This window comes from Martes martes (assembly GCF_963455335.1).
Source record: "Martes martes genome assembly, chromosome: 16".
Taxonomy (NCBI): domain Eukaryota; kingdom Metazoa; phylum Chordata; class Mammalia; order Carnivora; family Mustelidae; genus Martes; species Martes martes.
In genome coordinates this window covers 45,233,255-45,255,122 of record NC_137904.1, presented here as the reverse complement: position 1 = coordinate 45,255,122, position 21,868 = coordinate 45,233,255, and the positions used below count along the sequence as shown (strand labels likewise).

The 21,868-nt window shown below is 57.2% G+C and overlaps 2 protein-coding genes across 2 annotated transcripts; both read left to right on the top strand.

Moving 5' to 3' along the window:
- Nucleotides 1–572: 572 nt before the first annotated feature.
- On the top strand, nt 573–1,741 carry HCRT (hypocretin neuropeptide precursor; the record flags this gene model as incomplete). The annotated part of the gene is made up of 2 exons (XM_080827105.1): nt 573–593; nt 1,367–1,741. The coding sequence occupies 2 exons, from the start codon at nt 573–575 to the stop codon at nt 1,739–1,741; spliced, it is 396 nt and encodes a 131-aa protein (XP_080683231.1).
- Nucleotides 1,742–4,239: 2,498 nt separating this feature from the next.
- KCNH4 (potassium voltage-gated channel subfamily H member 4) lies at nt 4,240–20,210 on the top strand (the record flags this gene model as incomplete). The annotated part of the gene is made up of 16 exons (XM_080827061.1): nt 4,240–4,315; nt 6,222–6,455; nt 6,769–6,915; nt 7,042–7,169; nt 7,984–8,227; nt 8,529–8,686; nt 11,560–11,767; nt 12,827–13,021; nt 13,451–13,650; nt 15,250–15,499; nt 16,086–16,330; nt 16,955–16,993; nt 17,184–17,536; nt 17,823–17,929; nt 18,549–18,622; nt 19,815–20,210. 16 exons carry the CDS (start codon nt 4,240–4,242, stop codon nt 20,208–20,210), a joined length of 3,054 nt encoding a protein of 1,017 aa, XP_080683187.1.
- Nucleotides 20,211–21,868: the final 1,658 nt, after the last annotated feature.

The following is a 21,868-nucleotide window of genomic DNA, read 5'->3' as shown; positions in this document are numbered from 1 at the left end:
AGGATGAGGGCCAGGGAGCTGATAGACCCCAGGGACAGCAAGAAGGAGCAGAAGCGGGAGGCTTGCTGCCTGGCTGCCCCCCCCCCCCATACACATGCCACGTGGATTGTGGAGCTCACAGCTGCCTTTTCTCCTGCCTTAATTAGCAGCTGCCCAGCACCCCCCTCATTGTCCCAGGCCAGTGCCCCAGGCAAGGCCTCTTTTGTGCTCCCAGATTCCTGGGTGCAAGGTGGCCTCATTAGTGCCCGGAGACCGTCCCATCTCCAGGGAGCAGGCGGACAGACAAGGGGGGTACCAGGGGAACAGTGATCAAACTCCCGCTTCTGAGAGCCTTGGCGGCCATTCTTTGGGTCCAACCTGGAGACGGCCCCCCTGCAGGAGGCTAATCTTAGACATGCCTTTGTCTGGCCCCAGAGTGGACGCAAGTACCCGTCTGTCCCCCACCACCTCAGAGCACTATAAACCCTAGGCCCTTGATCAGGGGTCACAGTCAACGGCCTCAAAGTTCCTGGCTATTCGGACCACTGCAGATACCACCTTTCCTGGCTGCCCCACTCTGAGCTCCAGACACCATGAATCCTCCCTCTATAAAGGTAAAGACCCAGGGAGAGAGGGGTGACTCATCATACCAGATGGGCAATGAGAATGCTTATTCAGGGGGCTGGAAAGAAGACTGAGGTGTCTCTGCTCCTGGTCTTTTCCCATGTGGGCTCTGAGGCAGGGGACTGGGTGGAGCCTCAGCAGAGAGCCGGGTGCTAGCAGGGGACTGAGAGCTCGTGCCTCCAGGGCTGTTTGCACCTGTCTCGTGTCCCCCTCCCGAAGCCTGCACTGTAGAAATGATTTAATACCGGTTCACAAGGGAGGAAGTTGTGCCCCCTTAGGACACAAGTGCGAAGAGACAGAGTGCAGTTTCGCCCGGCAAGGGAGAAGGCAGACGTGGCAACGTGCCACGTGGAACCTGCCAGTCATTGACTTGCACGTCTTTGTCCAGGGAGGGACTATACAGGGCCTCTGTTTCCCCGAGTGAACAAAGTTCTAGTGCAGACAGACTTACACACCTTGTTTTCAGGTATAGTGGTAAGCGCTTTAATGGGGGCACGAGGGACTAAGAGTACCCAGAAAAGAGGGATTCACTCTGCCCAGGGGGTCTCAAAAGTCTTCCTGGAGGAGATGCTGTGCGGGGGCTTGAGAGAGGAGCCCCCTTCCGCCCCCCGCAGGCAGCCGTGCTCAGCAGCGGAGAAACCAGCGAACACAGTAGGAGCGCAGGCGGGGAGGGGCGCCGAGCCAGCTGGGCGGGGCCTGGGCGTAGGGGCTGGAGGCGGGTGCGGCGGGAAGACCCCTAGCGCCTAGCCTCGAATCTCCCTAGGTCCCCTGGGCCGCCGTGACGCTGCTGCTGCTGCTGTTGCTGCCGCCCGCGCTGCTGTCGCCCGGGGCGGCCGCGCAGCCCCTGCCCGACTGCTGCCGCCAGAAGACGTGCTCCTGCCGCCTCTACGAGCTGCTGCACGGCGCGGGCAACCACGCGGCCGGTATCCTCACGCTGGGCAAGCGGCGGCCCGGGCCCCCCGGCCTCCAGGGCCGGCTGCAGCGCCTCCTGCAGGCCAGCGGCAATCATGCGGCCGGCATCCTGACCATGGGCCGTCGCGCAGGCGCAGAGCCAGCGCCGCGCCCCTGCCCCGGGCGCCGCTGTTCAGCGGCCGCCGCGGCCCCGTCTGCAGCTCCTGGAGGGCGGTCCGGGGTCTGAGCCCCTGATCGTGCCCAGTCCTGGCCCTGCCCTCTCCTCGCTGCCCACCAGGTGTCAGCCCCCAGAAAAAGGGCAATAAAGACGAGTCTCTTAGTGTGGCTGGTCTCTGGTCTGTGTGGTCGCATCCCGTCCTGCAGGGGGCGTGAGAGTCTTTCGAACTATAAAGAGCCCGAGGGCCTAGAAGACTCGCGCTGGGGCACCTCTGCTCTGGCGTTTTCGAGCTCTAAACACAGCAAGGAATCGTGGAAGGAAGCTCCGTGGCACGGAGAGGACATCTGCACGCTTGGAGGGGAGGATGGGGAACAGACACGGCTCTCGATACTCTGTTCGTTCTGTATCTCGGCCTTTACAGACAGGGAAGGGAGGGAGAGCAAGGAAGGTTGCACAGAGGAGCGGAGTCTGGCCTGGGAAGGGATAGGAGCGGAGCTTGCCCCAAAGGCCAAGAATATAAGGTTCAACATGAATCTTCCAGAATGGCTGCTGCATGAAAGTTGATGGTGTGGGGAACGGGGAAGCGCCGGAGGGGAGGCTGTCAGGTTCCTGCAGCCTGAGTTGTGAAGGCCTTCGCAAATCATCAGGTTTTACATTTCATTTTGTAGGTACCTGGGAGTCAGGAGAAGTTCTTAATCAGAGATGGGGTAAGATTTTCCTGCAACTTTAGCTGAATGCACCCTCCACCCCCAATTCACAGGTTGAAGTCCTAACCCTCCACCGCACTTCATAAGATGACCTTATGTAGAAATAGAGTCATTGTATATGTAAGTAAGATGACGTCATCCTGGGGGAGAGTGGACCTCTAACCTGATATGACTAGTGTTCTTATAAAAAGGGGGACTTTGGATGCACAAAAACGCACACAGGGAGAAACAATGTGAACATAAAGACAGAGGTGGGATGATGCATCTATGAGCCAAGGAACACCAGAGATTGTCAGCAACCCACTGGAAGCTATGAGAGCGGTATGGAACAGATTCTCCTTCACAGCCTTCAGAGGAAACCAACCCTACCTTCTCTTGATCTTGGACTTCTATCCTCCAGAACTGAGACAATAAATTTCTGTTGTTTAAGCCAGTTTGTGGTACTTTGTTATAGTAGCCCTAGGAAACAATTATAACACCAAAGGATGTTTGGTGTTATAGACACAGAAGGATGTAGCACTTTTAAGCAATCTAACTGCCCAGATAATACCCAGCTCAGACTCTGGGTTGGGGGTGAGGAGCACTGGCCCAAGATGAGTTTCGCCTATCTTCCCATACTCACTGGCTCCAGCTCTTTCGCCCTGAGAAGCAGCCACTCTAAGCCACCACACTCATCTGCCCCTGTCATTTTCTGCTTTTGTAGTGAAAAAGTCCCATGGCTGGTCTCACGTGGGTTCTTCTTGCGGCTGCACTGGTTCCCTCTGGGAGATGATGGAGATCAAAGACCATCATTACACCTTTGGAGATTTGCAAAATGCTTCTGCCCACCTTGAAACTATCTTTCTTGTCTCCCATCTTGCCTCCAGCCTCTTTCCCCCACTTTAATGGCAGCAGAGAGAAGGAAGGTTAAATCAAGTCTACAGGAAGAGAGAAATTGCTCTCCAACACACTCACTGTGTACCAAAAACATGTTTGATTATATTAAATTCTCACAACCGCGTGAGGTGAAAATTATTAGCTCCATTTTACAGATAAGGAAAGTGAAGCTTGAAGAGGCTAAGTCACACAATCAGTGAGTAGCAGAACTGGCATTTTACCCCATGTACTCCAAAGCTCTTTTCATCCATTCAGCTGCACTCAGAGGCAAAACTCGCCAGGGTGCATTATCCAAAATGAGACATGATGGAGGGTTAAACCACTCTAGAAGTTGAGTTCTCAGCCTTCCTGCCTATCCTCCACCAACAAAACTAGTCTCTTTAACCCTTGCTGTCACACACTGGAGCGCAGGAAACTGGGGTGCTGCGAAATATCTTAACTCCAGCAGGCGGCGCTGTGATCCAAACACCATTCCCAGCGTGGGCGGCGCGCGGGGAAACCCGCGGGGCGGAGCCACAAAGGAGTCGCCCGGGAACCACTCGTGGGGGCGTGGCTACCCCGGGAGGAGGGCGTGTCTGCCACCCAAGCCCCGCCCTACCTCTTGGGTCTCGGCTCCAGGTGGGCGTGTCCCGAATTCTCTCTGGGAGAGACACGCGTGGGCCGCTCCCCTCTGGGAGGAGGGCAGCGGAGAAGGGTGAGGGTGTCGCTGGCGGCCCCTCCCCGTGCGGGCCACGTGGCGGGCGCGGGCCGAGCCCAGGGGAAAGAACTTGGCCCGTGGGGAGGTGGGGGGACCGAGGCGGCGCCAAGCTGAGCCGAGAGCTGCGGGGTTCAGAGCAGAGAGGCAGCGGCGGCGGCGGCGCCGAGAGGAGGGGAGGAGGCAGGCGGGCGCATGGGGCGCCCCGGCCCCGCCGGCAGCGCGCCCCCTCCCGCCCCGCCGCGCTGAACGCCCCCCAGCGCCGCGCCTCGAACCCCAGCCCCGAGGCCATGCCGGTCATGAAGGGGTTGCTGGCCCCGCAAAACACCTTTCTGGACACCATCGCCACCCGCTTCGACGGCACGCGTGAGTGGGGAGAGGCTGGGGCTGGGTGTTCGAGCTGGGGCCAAGTCAGCTTCGGCACCGGCGAGGGTCTACTGGATGTGTTGAGATCCGAGGCGGCGAGAGTGGAGTTGACGGTCTAGGAACTCCCGAAGCCGCGGGAAAGGAACAGGACTGGGAGTGCACTGCGAAGGGGGGCGGGGAAAGGGCTAAGAGTGCGGGGGGCTAAGGTTGGGGGTGTGACTGGAGTCAGGAAAGGCTCTTTGTGCCGCAAAACGGAGGAGAGGCCTTGTCAGCTGCCCGCTCCCGGGCAGAGCTCTGCTGGGGGAGTGTGTGGGTATCTGAGACGCAGAGGTGGAACGAAGTGGTCAGGCGCTCTGGAGTCTACTTCCAGAAGGCTCCAGCATCTCCTTCCCTCAGAAAAAAAAAAAAGAAAGAAAGAAAGAAAGAAAAAAAAAAAAGAAAGAAAGAGAAAAGATCAGACTTCAGCAGCACCTAGCTTGGATTAAGGTCACGCGCCCCCAAATCTTGGCGCGTCTGAGTCTGAGGGAGGTGAGGCAGGCGGAAGGGGGTGGTCCGAGTGACGGAGGGAACTCTGCTCGCCCACCCCCAGTTTGGATTCCAGGTTCAGCACCTTGGACAGCCACACTCCTCGCTCCCAGTCTCTTCTCCCGCCTTTCCCTTTCCCTACTTTGGAGCGGAGCAATCTCCCTTTGCCCCCTTCGGGCTCCCTGGTCAGTATCTGGAAAGTGGGGGGAGCGATACCCGCGGGCGGAAATCGAGCCGCCCGGGCCCTAGCCGCCTCCCCCCGCAACCCCCCACAGACACCTCCCTTGTTTCCATAGCTCCCATCACCGGGGCAACGGGCCCTGGGATGGAAGAAGGAGGCTGCTGCCCAGGGCCCAGAGCCTCCCAGGCACCTTCAGTCCCCATCAGCCTCTCCACTCCTACACACTCACCCCCTTAGCATCCAGCACTGGTTGTGTCTCAGACCCCTTCCCTCAGCTGAGATTCTGCCCTTGATGGCACACAGAATCCCCCTGTGGCTTCCACCCACTGGAGCCAGAGGAAGCCAGCTCAGGTTCTGGTCCTTGGGTTGCTGGACTAAAAACTTCCTTGCTCAATATGCTGTCAGACTTTGAGCACGGGGACAGACCCCCTGAAATTACCTAAAGAGATGCTAAAAAGAGGACCTTTCCTGGAAGGCAGGGAATAAGGACACTACTCATCACTGTCTCCCTCCCCCACCAAAGGAGATTCGTGAGTTTGGATAATCTCTGTCTTCTGGTTTCCTATCAATAAAATGGGTGTGATATCACCAGAATCCGTGCCCTGTCTACTTTCTAATAGGAGGACAGGATAGCGGCTATGCATGTGTTTTGAAACCTGTGGGAACGTGGGGGAGTCATTTTACCTCCTCAATGTAGCACTTAGTATATGCTAAGATTTGTTCTCCCTAGGTAACTAATGTAACTTTCTCCCTAGGTAACTAATGTAACTTTCACAACAGCCATATAGGGAAGATATATTATGTCCCACTTTGCAGATAAGAAAGTTGAGGCACAGAAGAGTTCACTAACCAGTGTCCTAGGTTACAGTCGGAAAGTGGCAGAGGTGTCGTGCTGGAGCCCATGCCCAGCTCCCTTGTAATAGCTCACCAGCTTGAAGGGAGAGGGAAGGACAGTATGACCTTCAACCCCCCCAAGTAGTCCCTGTCCTGGTTCCAAGCCATCCTTAAGTCCTTGTCCTTTTCCTCTATCTCTTTTTACTCTCATTTCAGAATATCCCAAAGGGGATCCAGGAATCACAAGGAAGTCTGGGAAACTTCTGGCTCTGTGACCTCTGACCACAGCTTGGGGGAGGTACTACTCACCTTGAAGCTAAGATCCCCTCCTGGCCTTGACCTAACCTTGACCTCTTCTTCTCACAGACAGCAACTTCCTGCTGGCCAACGCACAGGGCCCACGGGGCTTTCCCATTGTCTACTGCTCTGACGGATTCTGCGAGCTCACAGGCTACGGCCGCACTGAGGTCATGCAGAAAACCTGCAGCTGCCGTTTCCTCTATGGTCCAGAGACTAGTGAGCCAGCCCTGCAGAGGCTGCACAAGGCCCTGGAGGGCCATCAAGAGCACCGGGCTGAAATCTGCTTCTACCGAAAGGATGGTAAGGGGTCGTGGCCCGCCCTGCAGGCCTGCACAGATCCTGGACCATACACAGAGTCCACTTGGCACAGTGGAAGACTGGATGCTGGCCCCATACTGCCACAAGCTGACTATGTGACCCTGAGTGCATCCCTGGTCCTCTCTAGGCCTTGCTTCTCCCATCGGGAAGGGAAGGAGTCTGACATAATCTCGGGGTTCTTTCCATCTGTAAACCTTTGCCAAGCCCTTTGATCATGCCCAGGAACCTTGGGTGATCAAGGGGAAGGGGTGCCATGGGCTGCTCACCCTCCCCCTCCATCTCTCCACATCTACAGGCTCAGCCTTTTGGTGCCTCTTGGACATGATGCCAATCAAGAATGAGATGGGAGAAGTCGTGCTTTTCCTCTTTTCCTTCAAGGACATCACTCAGAGTGGAGGCCCAGGACTTGGCTCCCCAGGAGGCCATGGGGACAGTAATCATGGTAACTGCAGGTCTGGGAAGGAGGCATGAATGGTCAGAGGTCCTTGCTGAAGGTCACACAAGACGTCTCCTTATCTGGCTTCATGGGAGGTGCCCCCACTTATCTCTGCACCCTTCTTTCCAACAGAAAACTCCCTTGGCAGGAGGGGAGCTGGCTCGAGACTTCGATCTGCCAGGAGGCAAAGCCGCACTGTCCTACACCGCCTGGCTGGCCACTTTGGCCGCCGGCGCCAGGGAGGCATGAAAACCAATAATGTGAGTTCCAACATCTCCATCCCAACATCTCCCAGCTGTGATTCTGAGGCATCCTTGCTAATGTCTTCCTGTCTCTCTGATATCCCTCTAGTAGGCTTATTCCTCTGTCCACGAATTTCTCATGTACGACTTTCTGCTGTGTCCCATGTGCCCTCACATCTTCCAACCCCATCTCCCTTGCTTCCTTATGATTGACATTACTTTACTCTGACGATGTCATAAGGGCAGGGATCTAGGATCAAATATATTAGCTACCTCTGAGTGACAGTGTTATCTCATGGTGGGGGTGAAATAACAAATTGTGATTCTAGGGAGAGAGCTCCCATTGGGGTCCTGGTATCTAGCCCTAGGACCCTGATAAGGCCACGGGATTGATTCTCCAATCCTCTGTGTAGTTTGTGGGGGCAACAGGGGATGGGATGTGCTGTGTCAGCCTCCCTTCATCTCTGGGATATCCTTATCCCCCACAGGGACCCTAGATTCCAAGTGAAACTTGAGGAAGAAGTTAATGACCCCTAGGGAGGTCTAAAGCATGTGTCTGACTTGTCATAATCTCCTTCTCAAGCAGGGTGAAGGTTAAGCCTTATAAATACCCCCCACAAAACATGATTGATCCAAAGGGGGCCCAAGCAGTAGGTTGGCAGAGGAAGGAAGTGTCAGGTGCCGGCCCCTGAACCCCTCTCCCACACCTTCTTTCTCCTCTCGTGATCATGCCTGGAGCACCCACTCCCCTCTTCCCCCTCCCCTCTTCCTTCCCTAAGCTTTGGCTCCCCTTTCCCTTAAATGTCCCCAACTGCCACCCCTCTCCCCCTAGAACGTGTTTGAGCCAAAGCCATCAGTGCCCGAGTACAAGGTGGCCTCCGTGGGGGGGTCCCGCTGCCTCCTCCTCCACTACAGCGTCCCCAAGGCCGTGTGGGACGGCCTCATCCTCCTCGCCACCTTCTACGTCGCGATCACTGTCCCCTACAATGTCTGCTTCTTGGGCGATGACGACACCCCCATCACTTCCCGACACACCCTTGTCAGCGACATCGCCGTGGAGATGCTCTTCATCCTGGGTCAGATCCTCTGCCCTGCATACCCTGGCGGGTGGGCTGGGGGAACCCACTTATCTAAGCTTTGCTCCATCCTGAGCCTGCAGGACCCTGGGATTCAGAGCCCAACCTCTTCGGGGTCTTTAAGTCCTGATGGTCCATATGCCCTGAGCCCCGACCCCTTCAGCCTTTAGACCACTCCTCCCTGAAGAGCAGCCAGAAGCCCAATCTGCCTTCCCCATTTCTGCCTCCAACTCCATTCTGGGTCTCAGGCTTATTCCCAGCTTACTCAAAGCCCCTTAGTAACAGCCTCTTGTACCCCCAGATATCATCCTGAACTTCCGCACCACCTATGTGTCCCAGTCCGGCCAGGTGGTCTCTGCTCCTCGTTCCATTGGTCTTCACTACCTGGCCACCTGGTTCTTTGTTGACCTTATTGCCGCTCTGCCATTTGATCTGCTTTATGTCTTCAACATCACCGTGGTGAGTGACCCCTGTCCCACCCTGCAGCCCAGCCTCCCAAATTCAGCACAGCATCTCCCACTAAGGGACCGACTCCAAACAAGACTCAGCCCTACCCATCCGTCCAGCTGCAGATAGTTGTCAGGCACCTGCTGTGGGCCAAGCCCCGTGCTAGCTGCTCAGAAGGAGCTGGGAGGGTCTGTGCTCTCAGGGAGCTCAGCTCACAATCACTGAGGGAAGCTGAGACAAATGAAAAGCTAACTAGGGCTACCAGGGCGGCGTTGGTCTGATGCCAAATGAGTGGTACTTTTCACATTTTTATTTAACAAACAACTGATGAGCATTTAGCTGTCTGCAAAGCACTGTGTGGAGCATGGTCACTGTGCGGAAAAGGGACAAGGATTCAGCCTCCAGGCAGCTAAGCTGGTGAGGGGGCAGGACTGTTGGAGGGGACAGCAGGAACAGAAGAGGTGAATGGAGAGGAAGACGCGGCCCAGGTATTGCTGGGGGCTGGGCATGGAGCTAGCTGATCTTGGAGTTCCAGGCAGGAAAGTGGGCATGCGTGAAAGTGATCTGATGCTCTGAAATCTAGCCAGCACCTGGGAGTCCAAAGCACTCCAGCTGGAAAAAAGGCTCAGGTGATCTGGGAGGGGTTCCTGTGGGAGATAGATCAGGGCTAGACCCTAGACAGAGAGCAGGATTTGGCTGGCAGGGGATGGGTAGAGAGCATCTGGGGGGAACATAGTAAGCCAAGACAAGGAGGTAGATGCTGTGGGGTGGGTTTGGAGGCAGAGAGTGCCGGGACCTGGGCCCTCCCATCTCCCCAGGGACTGCCTGGAGGTACCCTGGGTGGTCAGCTCTGCACTCGGCTGGCAGATCCTAGGTGCTCTCAAGTCCAGGGTGAGGGAGTCCCACCCTGTGTCCCCAGACTCCCTTGGCTGTTGGGTGGGGAGGTGGAAAGCAGTTTCCCTGTGCGCTCCTCTCTCTGCCACACTCAGCTATAGGAGGAAACCACCTACACGCAGCCGGATTTAACTAGCCGCCAACGGGCTGTGGGCCTCTTCTCCTGGCTGTGTACACGTGTGTGCACGCTCCCACACACGTGCATGTGTGTGTGTCTGCCCTGGGACTCCGGCCACTCGGAGCAGAGCAACCCACCCCTCCCTGGGAGCGCACTCTCCCATCCCATGCCCACCAGGCTGTGTTAGCAGGCAGACAACTGTCCCTGGGGAGTGGGAGAGTGGCAGATGGGCTCCTGTCCCTGTTCCCCGGCAGTCCCCCTCCTCTGGTACCTTCAGGAACACTTTTCATGTACTAAGTCCTTTCTTGCATATCATCTCATAGGTGTCTCCCAGTAACCCCTCAGGGCAGAGTCTCTTTTTCAGAGGTAGACACAAAGGCTCCGAGAGTTTAAGCAGCTTGCTACAGGTCACACAACTAGCAGTAGCAGGCAGGAGACTGGAACCAGGTCTCCAGACTCCTAGTCTATTCCTTGTTCCATGACACCACCCCGTTTCCCAGGAACACAAGGCTCCCAAGTGGATGATGTAGCATAAGGGGAGATCAGGAGCAGTGCTGGGCTGGGGGGAGGTAGGGCGAAGAGAGAGGATGAGTGGGCAGAGCTGTGGACTGGAAGGAGCCAGGCCCGGGACACAAGGAAAAGGAGACGAGGGGCCCAGGAGAGTGAGGCGCAGGGCCAGGTGACTAGATGCAGCCCTGAAGGATTCAAGTCTGGAGGCAGAAGCTCTGGGAGCTGGGGGCAGGCGTTAAGCCCTGGAGATGGTCCATGTGGGGGAAGCAGGGCCACCTCCTTCCCAGCTCCTTCACCTAAAATTAGAGAAAAGGACAGGAGGTGGCTCAGGAGCCGGGTAGGGCCAAGACTATGGGGGACGTTGCTAGAGGCTTCTGGAAGGGCCTTCATACTAAGTTCCCCAGGTGCTGCCCTGGAGCCGCTGGCCCTTGCTTCCAAGTTGCCCCCACCCAGAGTACCTGCTCCTCATCTCTAAAATTTGGAGGGCTAATTGACGCATTAAAGACCACAGTGAAAACAGTCATAGTGGTAATATTGGTAACACTTACAAGCTGCTTACTAGTGCCATGAGTAATCACCCTCTGACCCAGCCCCGCAAGGGCTAAGACCTCAAAGGCCAAAGCCGAGGCTCCCTCAGTTCCTGGTCTCCTTTCCTCAACATTCCAGCATGCCCCTCTCATCTGCAGCTGACCCAGCCTGGGAACAGCCCCTAAACTTCCCCGGTCCCCAGGCCCCTGCCTGTTCCCACTCTCCCTTGCTTCTCTGTGTCTCGAGGGATGGCTCCCTTCACAGATGCTGGCATCGCCGACAACCAGCTCTTGTCCACAGCTGATTGCGCCTAGGACTCCGGGGGTGTCCAGCAGGGCCCAGACCTCATTCCCTACCTCTGACCAGGACTTGCTTTTTCACCAGCCCACGGTGCTAGAGGCAGCATAGCACAAAATGGACTTGAGTAGCCGCTCAGATGGCAGTCCCAGCTCCATCATTTCCTTGGTGTATGACCTTAAGCAAATCACTAGCTTCTCTGAGCCTTAGTTTACTCATCTGCAAACTGGGAATGATGATGATAATTGAACTGAAGGCACGAGTTTTTCATGAGGATTATAAATGCTTAGCCCAGTGCCTGACACATACAGCAAGTACTTATATAAGTACGCACATAGTTATGTATTAGCCTTTATGAGCTTTAGTATTACTCTCTCCCCGCTGCATTCCCTGGTCACTTTTTCAGGACAGCAGGGCCGTTTTTTTCTGCTGCAGCTTCCCCTGGCTCCAGGGCATCTGGTGACAAGGCGCTGGGAGGGGCCGTGGGGGCTCTGAGGAGGTGTGCCTGCTGACAGCCTCCCCCGCCACACTCCCGCAGACTTCGCTGGTGCACCTGCTGAAGACCGTGCGGCTGCTGCGGCTGCTGCGGCTGCTGCAGAAGCTGGAGCGCTACTCTCAGTGCAGCGCGGTGGTGCTCACACTGCTCATGTCCGTCTTCGCTCTCCTCGCCCACTGGATGGCCTGCGTCTGGTACGTCATCGGGCGCCGGGAGATGGAGGCCAATGACCCGCTGCTTTGGGACATCGGTGAGCCGCCGACCCCAGGCTTCCATGGATACCCATCCACCAGCCCTGTCCACACAGGCCCCCGAGCTGATGCCTCCCCCTGCATCACACCCACCACTCCACAGTCTACCCTCCATGCAACAAATGTGCTTTGAGCTCCTTCCAGGTCGGGCGTGGAAGTACTGAGTTGAAGACCAAGGGTCTGCCTTGGGCTGACCTCACAGCCTACTGGCAGGGGAGCTGGGCGAGTGACAGGCAATCAAAAGAGTACAGGAAACACTCAGATGGTGGGGAGGGCGTTTGGGGCAGAGGGAGCAATGCCCTGCCTGGACCCTTTCAGTGGCTCTGCGCTGCCCTCAAAATCAAGTCCACACTTGGTCCACACCCTGTGCAGCCCTGCAGCCTTCTCTCTCCCCACCTGGCCTCCCCTTCTCCCCTGCACCCTGTGCCGCAGCCACACTGGCCTCCTTCCAGCACGCAGATGTACTGCTTTCTCACAATGGCCTTGAACAGTGTTTTCCTCTTGGGAATCCTCTCCCTCCCTTCTTCCCCTAGGTGACTTTTCTAGTCCTTGCAATCTCCACTAAAATGCTCTGACCTAATGGAACCCTTTAAGAACCATAACGCCCACCCCCAACTAGTCCCCGAAACTGGGTTGGCTCTCCCTAACCCATTATGGCTCCTGGATGCCCTATTCTTCCTTTTTAGTAGCTCACTGCCCACCTGCAATTTATTTCATGTGTCTTTCCCCCTCCAGATTGTAAGTTCCACCAGAGCAGGGAGAATGTCTGGCAGGTCAAATGCCAGCACCCTGCACCCAAGGGGTGCTCAGTAAACTATTAGAGAGTCCTCCCTCAAATGGTCAGGAGCTTAGCCCTGCTTACTGCAACTGTAACCAGCTTACTGTGGGGAGTCCCAGGCCCAGGCTGCTCCTTACATTTCCTGTGCCTGTGGGTGCAAACCTCCCCTCGCCTCTGTAAATACTGTAAATACTTGCCCAAGGTCAAGCGCAGGCAGCTCAGGGAAAGCCAGCTCTCTGCTGGCCAGGGCAGCTGCTCCTTGCCTCCCTCCACCCCCCAGGCTGGTTGCACGAGCTGGGCAAGCGGCTAGAGGAGCCCTACGTCAATGGCTCGGCCGGCGGCCCGTCGCGGCGCAGCGCCTACATCGCTGCCCTCTACTTCACGCTGAGCAGCCTCACCAGCGTGGGCTTCGGCAACGTGTGCGCCAACACCGACGCCGAGAAGATCTTCTCCATCTGCACCATGCTCATAGGCGGTGAGGCCGGGCCTGCCAAGCCCCGGGGTGGCCCTGCTAAGCCCCGCGTGCAGATGGGGAAACGGGCTCAGAGAAGGCAAGATGTCCACCCACGTCCAGACAGTCGTGCATTCATTCATTTATAGCCGTTTCCTCAGCATCTACTACATGCTGGCCCCTGGGGTGGGAGAGACACAGGGGCATGCCACAAAACAGGTGTAGCCTCTTGTGAAGAGGGTGGGAAACCCAAGTCATGACCTAGTTGGGGGGAGGGGGCAGGAGAGGAGCCTCAGGGCTGGCCCCTCTCTGCCCCCACCCAAGCCCACTGGCTCTCCTGCCCCTCCTTCTCCGGAAACCCAGATCCGTGGAGGGCAGGGTGGGTTTGGGGGTGCGGGAGGAGGCTGGGGGGGCGCGGCGACCCTCACGGGCTGCCCGCTGCCGCCGCTGCAGCGCTTATGCACGCCGTGGTGTTCGGGAACGTGACGGCCATCATCCAGCGCATGTACTCGCGCCGCTCGCTCTACCACAGCCGCATGAAGGACCTCAAGGACTTCATCCGCGTGCACCGCCTGCCGCGGCCGCTCAAGCAGCGCATGCTCGAGTCCTTCCAGACCACGTGGGCCGTCAACAGCGGCATTGACGCCAACGAGGTAGTGCGCGATCCCGCGGTGGGGAAGGAGTGGAGGCCGACAGGGTCCCGGGGGACAGGCGGCGGGGGCGGGGGTGGGGGGGACGGCTCGCGGGGGCGCGCACCCATCAAATCCACATCCCTCTCCCTTTGCAACTAGAAGCACGGGAGCTGAAAGGGAGCTCAGGCCTCAGCTAATACCATCCGTCCCCCCACCCCAGCCTGCATTTCCTGAGCACTTGCTTTGGGCCAGCCTCTGTGCGGGACCCGGAGAGCTCAGGAATCATGACGCTCAGCCCTTGTCCTCAGGGAGACAACGGTTGGGGGAGGGAGGCAGACAGGTAAAAATAATGATAACAACAACACAGTGATTAGGACTCTGCTGGAGGGATGGTGGTTCCAATGAGGGGACATTGTGTCTGGACCCCCACGAGTCAGGGAAGGTGGCACAGAAGAGGGGACCTTGTGAAAGGCAAGAAGGAAATCAGCCTGCTAGCTACCAGAACCCATTCCAGGCAGAAAGAGCATTAGGAACCCAGGTCCGGAAACGACACAAAAGAGCAGGGCGAGTTCAGGGAACTGAAAGTGTTTCACTGAGCCTTCCGAACGGGTGTGTGAGTGCTGTGGCGGGTGGAGGGAAACAGGAGTGTTAAGAGACAGGGCTGGGGAGGCAGGCCCGCCCAGCTCATAGGTGGTCTTGAATTTAGATTTTATCCTGCAAAACTTTGAGGCTTTGTGAGGGCCTGGGGCTCTAGGAGGTGTTTCTGAGACTTGGAGCCATGGAACCTGGTGATCAGCTGATGGCAGGAGAGGAGCTCAGAATGAGGCCGAGGTTCCTGATTTGGGCAGAGGGGTGTGATGGAGGCATCGCAGGAGGAAGGCTGGACTTAGGGGTGGAAACGACCAGGATGAGGGTGTGGTGCTTGTGGGAGACCCAGGTGGAGGCTGCTCCATAGGCAGGTGAAAACACAGGTCTAGACCCTTATGCAGGGCTCCGGGCTCACCAGGAGTAGGGAAGTCATGGAGCTGGTTGCCATGGTGCAGGAAGAATGTGGAAAGTTAGTAGAAGAGCCTGGAGAGGAAATGGAGACAAGAGGGAGAGATCAGCAAGCCAGAGTGGCCTAGGGGCTCCGTAAGCTGAGGATGGATCTGTGAACATTATGTTTGATTCCCTGAAGGTCATTGGTAATGTTCAAGGCCTACGGTAACCTTGCATCTCTACAGATGATGATACGGAGGCCCAGAGAGAGCAAATGGATTGCCCAGCTCCACAGGGATGTAGGGCAGAGCTGACTGCTAGTTTCCCGACTCCTGGTTGAAAGGTTGACCCACCAGGACTGGTCCTTGTGTGGGACTGAGCAACCACACAATGAGTGGGTCTGCATGTAGTCATGTAGTCGTGGGCAGTGGACAGACAGGAAGAGACCTAGTCTCTGCTCCAGAACTTGGGTTGGGAGGTCCACACACAAGCAAAACTGAGGTCTTCCTGAAGGTCAGAAATGGGTCACCTCGAAGCAAAGGGCACATTGGAGCTCTCCCCTGGGAGACAGCTCAGGACATTTGTAGAACTCAAGTAGCAGCCGTAGGGGGATGGCCAGAATGACCTATGCCCCTTATGCAGTTACTGCGTGACTTCCCAGACGAGCTGAGAGCTGACATCGCTATGCACCTGAACCGGGAGATCCTGCAGCTGCCACTGTTCGGAGCAGCGAGCAGGGGCTGCCTGCGGGCCCTCTCCCTGCACATCAAGACCTCATTCTGCGCCCCAGGCGAGTACCTGTTGCGCCGTGGGGATGCCCTGCAGGCCCACTACTACGTCTGCTCCGGCTCACTTGAGGTGCTTCGAGACAACATGGTGCTGGCCATCCTGGGTGAGGATCCCACCACCACCTATGACCTACCCTAGAACCTTGCCCTAGAGGCCTTGGGCGTCGCCGGGAATCTAGGGACTGGGCTACCCCTGGTGGATATGTGGAATTCCTGCTGAGGAGTCCTCTTTCCTGGTCCCTTCCCCCTACTACCATCCCCTTTTGATCATACCCTCGGATTCTCCCCTACTCCCATTGGCCATCAAACCATCAACCCTCCTCCAGTGACTCTCCCCCATCTCAGTTGGTCCTTTCCCACTGCACCATCTCCCAACTCTACTGACCCTTCTCATGGACCCTCAACTCCATTGACCTTTACCCTTTAACTGACCCCTCTGGCCATTCTTTACTGATCATCCAGTTCCATTGATAACACTGACATCCCCCACTGACTGTCTCCCAACTTCATCCGTCATTCTCCACTGACTTTTTCGCACCCTCATTGGTTATTTCCACCAATCTTATTGATTGATCCATCTTCGACCACCCTTCAAACACACTGACCATCTGTCAAATCCATTGAGCACCTCCCACTGATATCCTCTTGGTCCCTCTCCCCCAGCTGACTGTCCCCATCCCTTACCCACAGGGAAGGGGGACCTGATTGGGGCAGATATCCCTGAGCCGGGGCAGGAGCCTGGGTCAGGGGCAGGCCCAAGCTACGTGCTGAAGACCAGCGCTGACGTGAAGGCACTGACCTACTGTGGCCTGCAGCAGCTGAGCAGCCGAGGGCTGGCTGAGGTCCTGAGGCTCTATCCTGAGTATGGGGCTGCCTTCCGGGCTGGCCTGCCCCGGGACCTCACCTTCAACCTGCGCCAGGGCTCTGACACCAATGTATGTAGACCCCCTATGGCTTCCATCTCCTCCGAGGTTCCCTCCTTCAGAGCAGACCTCCCCACGCATCTCCTTCCATCCTGAGAAAATCCTTCCTCAATCCCAGGCACCCCCTTCCATTGTCCCTTCCATGCTTAACATATTCCACGCCCACCTGACCCTTCTCCATTGGCCATCACCCAATCCCATGGACCATCTCTCACCGCTTCTACTTCCAAACCCTCCGACCCATCATCTCCTATTGGCTCCCCTTCCCCGCACCCAGCCTCACTCCAGACTCCTCAGAGGGCCCTCGCTTTGGGAGCAGACCCCTTGTGGGCTCCTCCTCTGTCAAGTCCCTCTCTAAGCTGGCACATCATCCCCCCGGTTTCCTCTTCCGCCCTCACCAGATACGTCCTGAGCCCATTTTGGCTTAGGCTCTGGGGCTTTGTCTTTCCCTGCTTTTCAGATTGACTTTGCCCCTCAGACGTCTCTGAGCTGGAGTTGGAGGGTATCTCTGACTCAGTTCCACAGAAAGGCCCCACATTCTCAGAGCCCACAGCACCGATGGGTAGGACTAGGAAGTGCTGCGGCAGGCGAGGGGGGAGGTGTCAGTCAGCTTGAACCCCCCCTGTGTCCCCGCAGGGCCTCAGCCGCTTTTCCCGGTCTCCTCGCCTCTCCCAGGTAACACCACCTTCCTGGGTCGGGTTGAGGTTGTGTGGGGAGAGTCTGGGAGCTGGGGGCCCCTTCCCTTGGCTCCTTTGCTGCCCGGAGAAGGGAGGGGGATGGGGAGCGGCATCTGCCAATGAAGGCTGTTGCTTAATGAAGGGGCTTATTGTTTACTGTCCTGACACCAGCTGCCCTCTGCCCACAGCCCCGCTCGGAAAGCCTTGGCTCCTCCTCAGACAAGACCCTGCCATCCATCACAGAGGCTGAGACCGGGGTGGAGTCTGGGGGTGGTTCTAGGCCCCGCCGGCCCCTCCTGCTGCCCAACCTCAGCCCAGCACGACCCCGGGGCTCCCTGGTCAGCCTCTTGGGCGAGGAGTTGCCCCCATTCTCAACCCTTGTCTCCTCCCCTTCCCTGTCCCCAACCCCTTCCCCTGCCTTGGCTGGCCGGGGCCACAGCCCCTCCCCTCATGGCCCCCCCAGGGGCTCTGCTGCTTGGAAGCTCCCTCAGCTTCTCATTCCCCCACTGGGAACCTTTGGACCGCCAGACCTCAGTCCCCGGTGAGACGCCAGCCTTCCCTGCCTTCCCCATACCCCTGCTGGCTTCCAGAACCTTCTCTGGGCTCTGTCCCCAGCATTCCAACCAGTGCTTGTCCAGTGCTCGTCCTGTCTCTGCCGCATCTGTCCATCCGCCCTTCCTGATCCGCCACACTTGCAACCCCACCCTTTTTGACCACTGCTCCTCTCCAGCTCCCTGGCACGGCTGTCCCCGGTTACCCTCTGCCTGCTCTGCTCTGGCCCTTGCCCTCTCCCCCATGGGACTGATGATCACTGCCCCCCATCCCAGGATAGTGGATGGCATCGAGGACTCTGGCAGCACAGCGGAGGCCCCCACATTCAGGTTCAGCAGGAGGTCTGAGCACCCTAGGCCCTGCTCACAGGCCCCTCCTTCAGGTAAGGGCCAGCCATAGACTTCACGTCTCAGTCACCCATTCATCCGCCATCCACCCATCCCTTCATCCAGCCCATTCCACACGTAGTAAGGGTCGACCATGTGCTGGGCTCTGTGCTGGGCATACACAGAGAAGCTGGGCTTGGCCTACATCCTTAGTGAGCTCCCAGTCCAGTGGGGGACACAACTGTGTCCTCGGATAAACAATTCCAGAGCAGGGTGTTAAGTACCATGACTGAGGCAAGAGCAAGGCTCTGAGGTCGGAGAAAAGGGCGCGCCGAACCCTCCTTCTTAGAGGAGGGGACACTTGTGGTGGGTCTTAAAGGTTGGGTGGCAGTTTGAGAGGCGGAGCAAGGCCGTTGCTGGAAGGCGTAAAGGGCGGAGAGATGAGCACATTGTGTTTAGGTGCTAAATAGAAGCTTTTGGGTATAAAGCTGGGGCAGGGGTGGGGGAAGGCTAGGGAAGTTATAGGGCCTTGTAACCAGCCTGAAGAGTCTGGATTTTCCATCATCCTGAGCCCAGAGCTCGCTCTTCCCTTGTTCTCTGCCCGCCCGGCCCAGGCTATAGACTCCTCTGTTTCCCACACTCACCCTGCATCCCTTTACCCTTTTCTGCCTGCAGGGACCAGGCCCAGCCAGGAACTGGCCACGGAGGCCGAGGAGATGAAGGAAAAGGTCTGCAGGCTGAACCAGGAGGTGGGTTGGGGCTGGCTCCTCCCCTCTGACCTTGGAAAATATCATCTTGGGAGATTTGCCTCATAGAAGAGCATTTCAGGGTTTAGACCCAGAGTCCTGAGATCACATATTCACACTAGCTGGGTGACCTTGGGCAAGTCCCACAACGACCTTGAATTTCAATTTCCTCGTCAAAAAACGGGGAGAACATGTTTTTGCCAGAGTGGTTGAGGATGAGATAAGAGCGGACCCGTGCCGGGCTAGTCCCTGGTCCGCTGTAAGCCCTCACTGACTGCTGTTTCCCTTTCTTCCCAGCTGCTTCAGGTCTTCCCTCCTTCCACGACCTTGGCATTCTCTCCTTCAGGGACCTGCCCCCTACCAAGTCCCTTTCCTACTCCAGCCCTGGGAAGTGGATGCTCAGCAAACCTAGGGGGCAGAGGACGGGGAGGCAGAGAGGCCTTCAGCCCTGGGAGAGCTGGATCTTAATGTCTGAACCCTGGTCAGGAAGAGCCCAGATCTTGTACAGCAAGGCTCTGCCTCTGCCTGCTCCCTGGGGATCTCTGAGCTGTCACCAGGGCCCTGCCAGGCCCAACCCTGTGGGAGCGGGCCTTCCCTGGGTTCTGGTAAACATCGCAGGCATCCCAGGAGGGCAGCCCCTGGGCTGGGCGGGCCCTGGGGTTGGGGGCGGGACCAGGGTCTGGTTCAGCCACCTGGAGGGCCAGTCCTGCTTGGGTCACAGTGGTTCCCACACTTGAGTGTCTGTCAGCACTCAGATGTGGACTCCTGCGCCTCACCCAGTTCGGAGTATCTGGGGTAGGGCCCAGGAATCTGCATTTCGACAAGTTTCTCAGTTGATGCTGTACTCCCTGAAATTTGCAAAGCACTGAATAGACACACTTGGGCACGTGTGCTGGGATAGCCCGAGACTAAGCTTGTGTCTGTCACCTCCAGCTTTGTGGCCCCTTCGAGGCCCGTTTTTCTGCCTCTTGTAAAAGTTGGGGGGGGGGCGGTTGTTGCAATAGCCACTGTTCCAAATCCTGGAAAGCATCTGAGTGTTTTCATCTCGACAAAGAGAACCCCTGCCCTGCCTTTTTCTTGGGGTGGCTGTGAACAGAAGAGAGTGGGAAAGTTTTGTAAATTGTGGGGGGGTTGTGTATCTAGGAGAGTGGTGGTTGTTGTGACACCTGGGGAACCACTGGTTATGTTCCAACAGATCTCCCGTCTCAACCAGGAAGTGTCTCAGCTGAGCCGGGAGCTTCGACACATCATGGGCCTACTACAGTCCAGGCTGGGTCCCCCAGGCCACCCAGTAGCCTCAGCTCAGCCCTCAGACCCTCCTGGTCCCCAGCCGAGGCCTCCGTGCATCTCTCCATGTCTATCTGGACCACCGCCTAGCCTCCAGGATACTACTCGCGCTGAGGTCCACTGCCCGGCCAGTGCGGGGACAACAGAGATGGGAGCCACCCTTCCCAACCTGAGACCCTCCGCGCTGTCCCCCTACCCCTCAGAGCCTGAGTCTCTGGGACCCTCCCCAGTGCCAGAGGCCTCACCTCTCACCCCACGCCTCATGCGACAGAGCTTTCGGTCCAGGCCAGACACGTTCCACTGACCCAGGCCCTAGGCCCAGGCCTGTCTGGGGTGGGCACTACTGCCTGCCCTCCAGGGAGGGGCTGGGCCCCTTGGCCTCCTGCCTCGGGTCAGCAGCCACCAGCTGGTCTGGTTGGCTCTGCATTCTCTGGACTTTTTTACAAAGCCTGGTCACTTCTGACCCTGTTCCCTTTTCCAAACCTTCCCCTGTCCTTCCCCTCTGTGAGGGGAGCTACCTGAGGCTGTGGAACCCAACAGGCATGAGACGGAATGCAGTGCCGATTAGGCCAGCAGATGACATGTCCTGCTTTCTCCCCAGGACCCGGAGGCAGGTAGATATGGGGGAGCATTCAGGGCTGAGGGAGGGTCCCCGATCCAGCACAGGAAGTGAAGGCTGAGGCAAGAGCCGGCAGGATCTTGGTGTCTAAGGCAAGAGGGACAGATTGCAGATTTCACTGCACAGATAGCTTCGTGATATCAGGAGGCCTTCTGTCCCAGCCCCCCAGTCCTCTGGGCCCTGCTGGAGACCTTGGAAGCAATGTCACCTTGAGAGGGATAGGTCTAGATGGCTGGCATCTGAGCAACCCAAGACTCCTTAGACCTCCCACCAGCAGCCAAGGCTGGAGGGGCCCACCTCATCCCTCAGCCCACACAGGAAACAAACGATGACCCCCAGATACGTATTCTTCAGTTCTCGTTGATTATTACTTTCTTTTATAATATGAATGAGTTGCCCCGGCACTAAAAATCAAGAGAGTTCATATAAATATCCGGATAGCCCAGCTTCTCTAAAAAAACATGTGGAGTTCTGGCAGTCCTGGGCCAACATTCCACCTGGAAACAATCAACGTGGTGTTGAGTGGCCACCATCCTCTTGAGATGGGGCCACTTGAGCTCATCTCCTGACACCTAGCTAGCTTCCCTCATTTGAATTCTTTGGTATGTGAATTCTTTGGGTTTGCAGTTCCTGCCTTAGAGTTTCCTCCCAGGTTCCTCTGCTCCAGTGGGAGCTTTATGGGCCCAGCAGTGTCTGTTTCTACGCCTGGTCCTGTCAACATCTCTGTTTCTGTCTTTCTGCAGGCTGTCACTGAAGGTGGTCTCTTCTGTTGCCAGCAACTTCAAACAGTCCCCACAGCACTCTCTATCCTTCCCCCTGCACCAGAGCTCAGCCAAGCCTGTTCTTCCCACATCCAACATGGTCTTGCTCAGGACCCTGACTTCTCACACACCCACCCTGGTCTCCAACTCTCCTTTACCACCCAACACCCAGGGCTCACTTTTGGATAGGAAATAAATGCTTTATTTTTGTATTTGTTGGCTGTGGATGTTTCTGGGGGTTGGTCTGCGAGCCCCAGGGCTTTGGAGGAGCCTACAGGGCAGTCACTCCCCACCACACCCCAGGGCCCAGTTGCTGTCTCTAGGAAGGGCAAAGGCGCCAAGCAATCCACTTGGCACCACATTCACGCCACCAGAGGCCCCAGGGGTGAGGCAGAAACCTTAATGAGTCACTGTGGGCCGTTTACACCCCCTCCTCCCCCTACCCATCACAGTCTCAGATGCAGACGCAGTATGTGAGAGGGACAGAGTCCCGGCTCAGGCCCACCTCCAGCCCTGGAAAAGGAGCCCATGGGACTCCCCATTGATCCTGTACCTGTTGCAGGATAGGTACAGCGGGGGCTG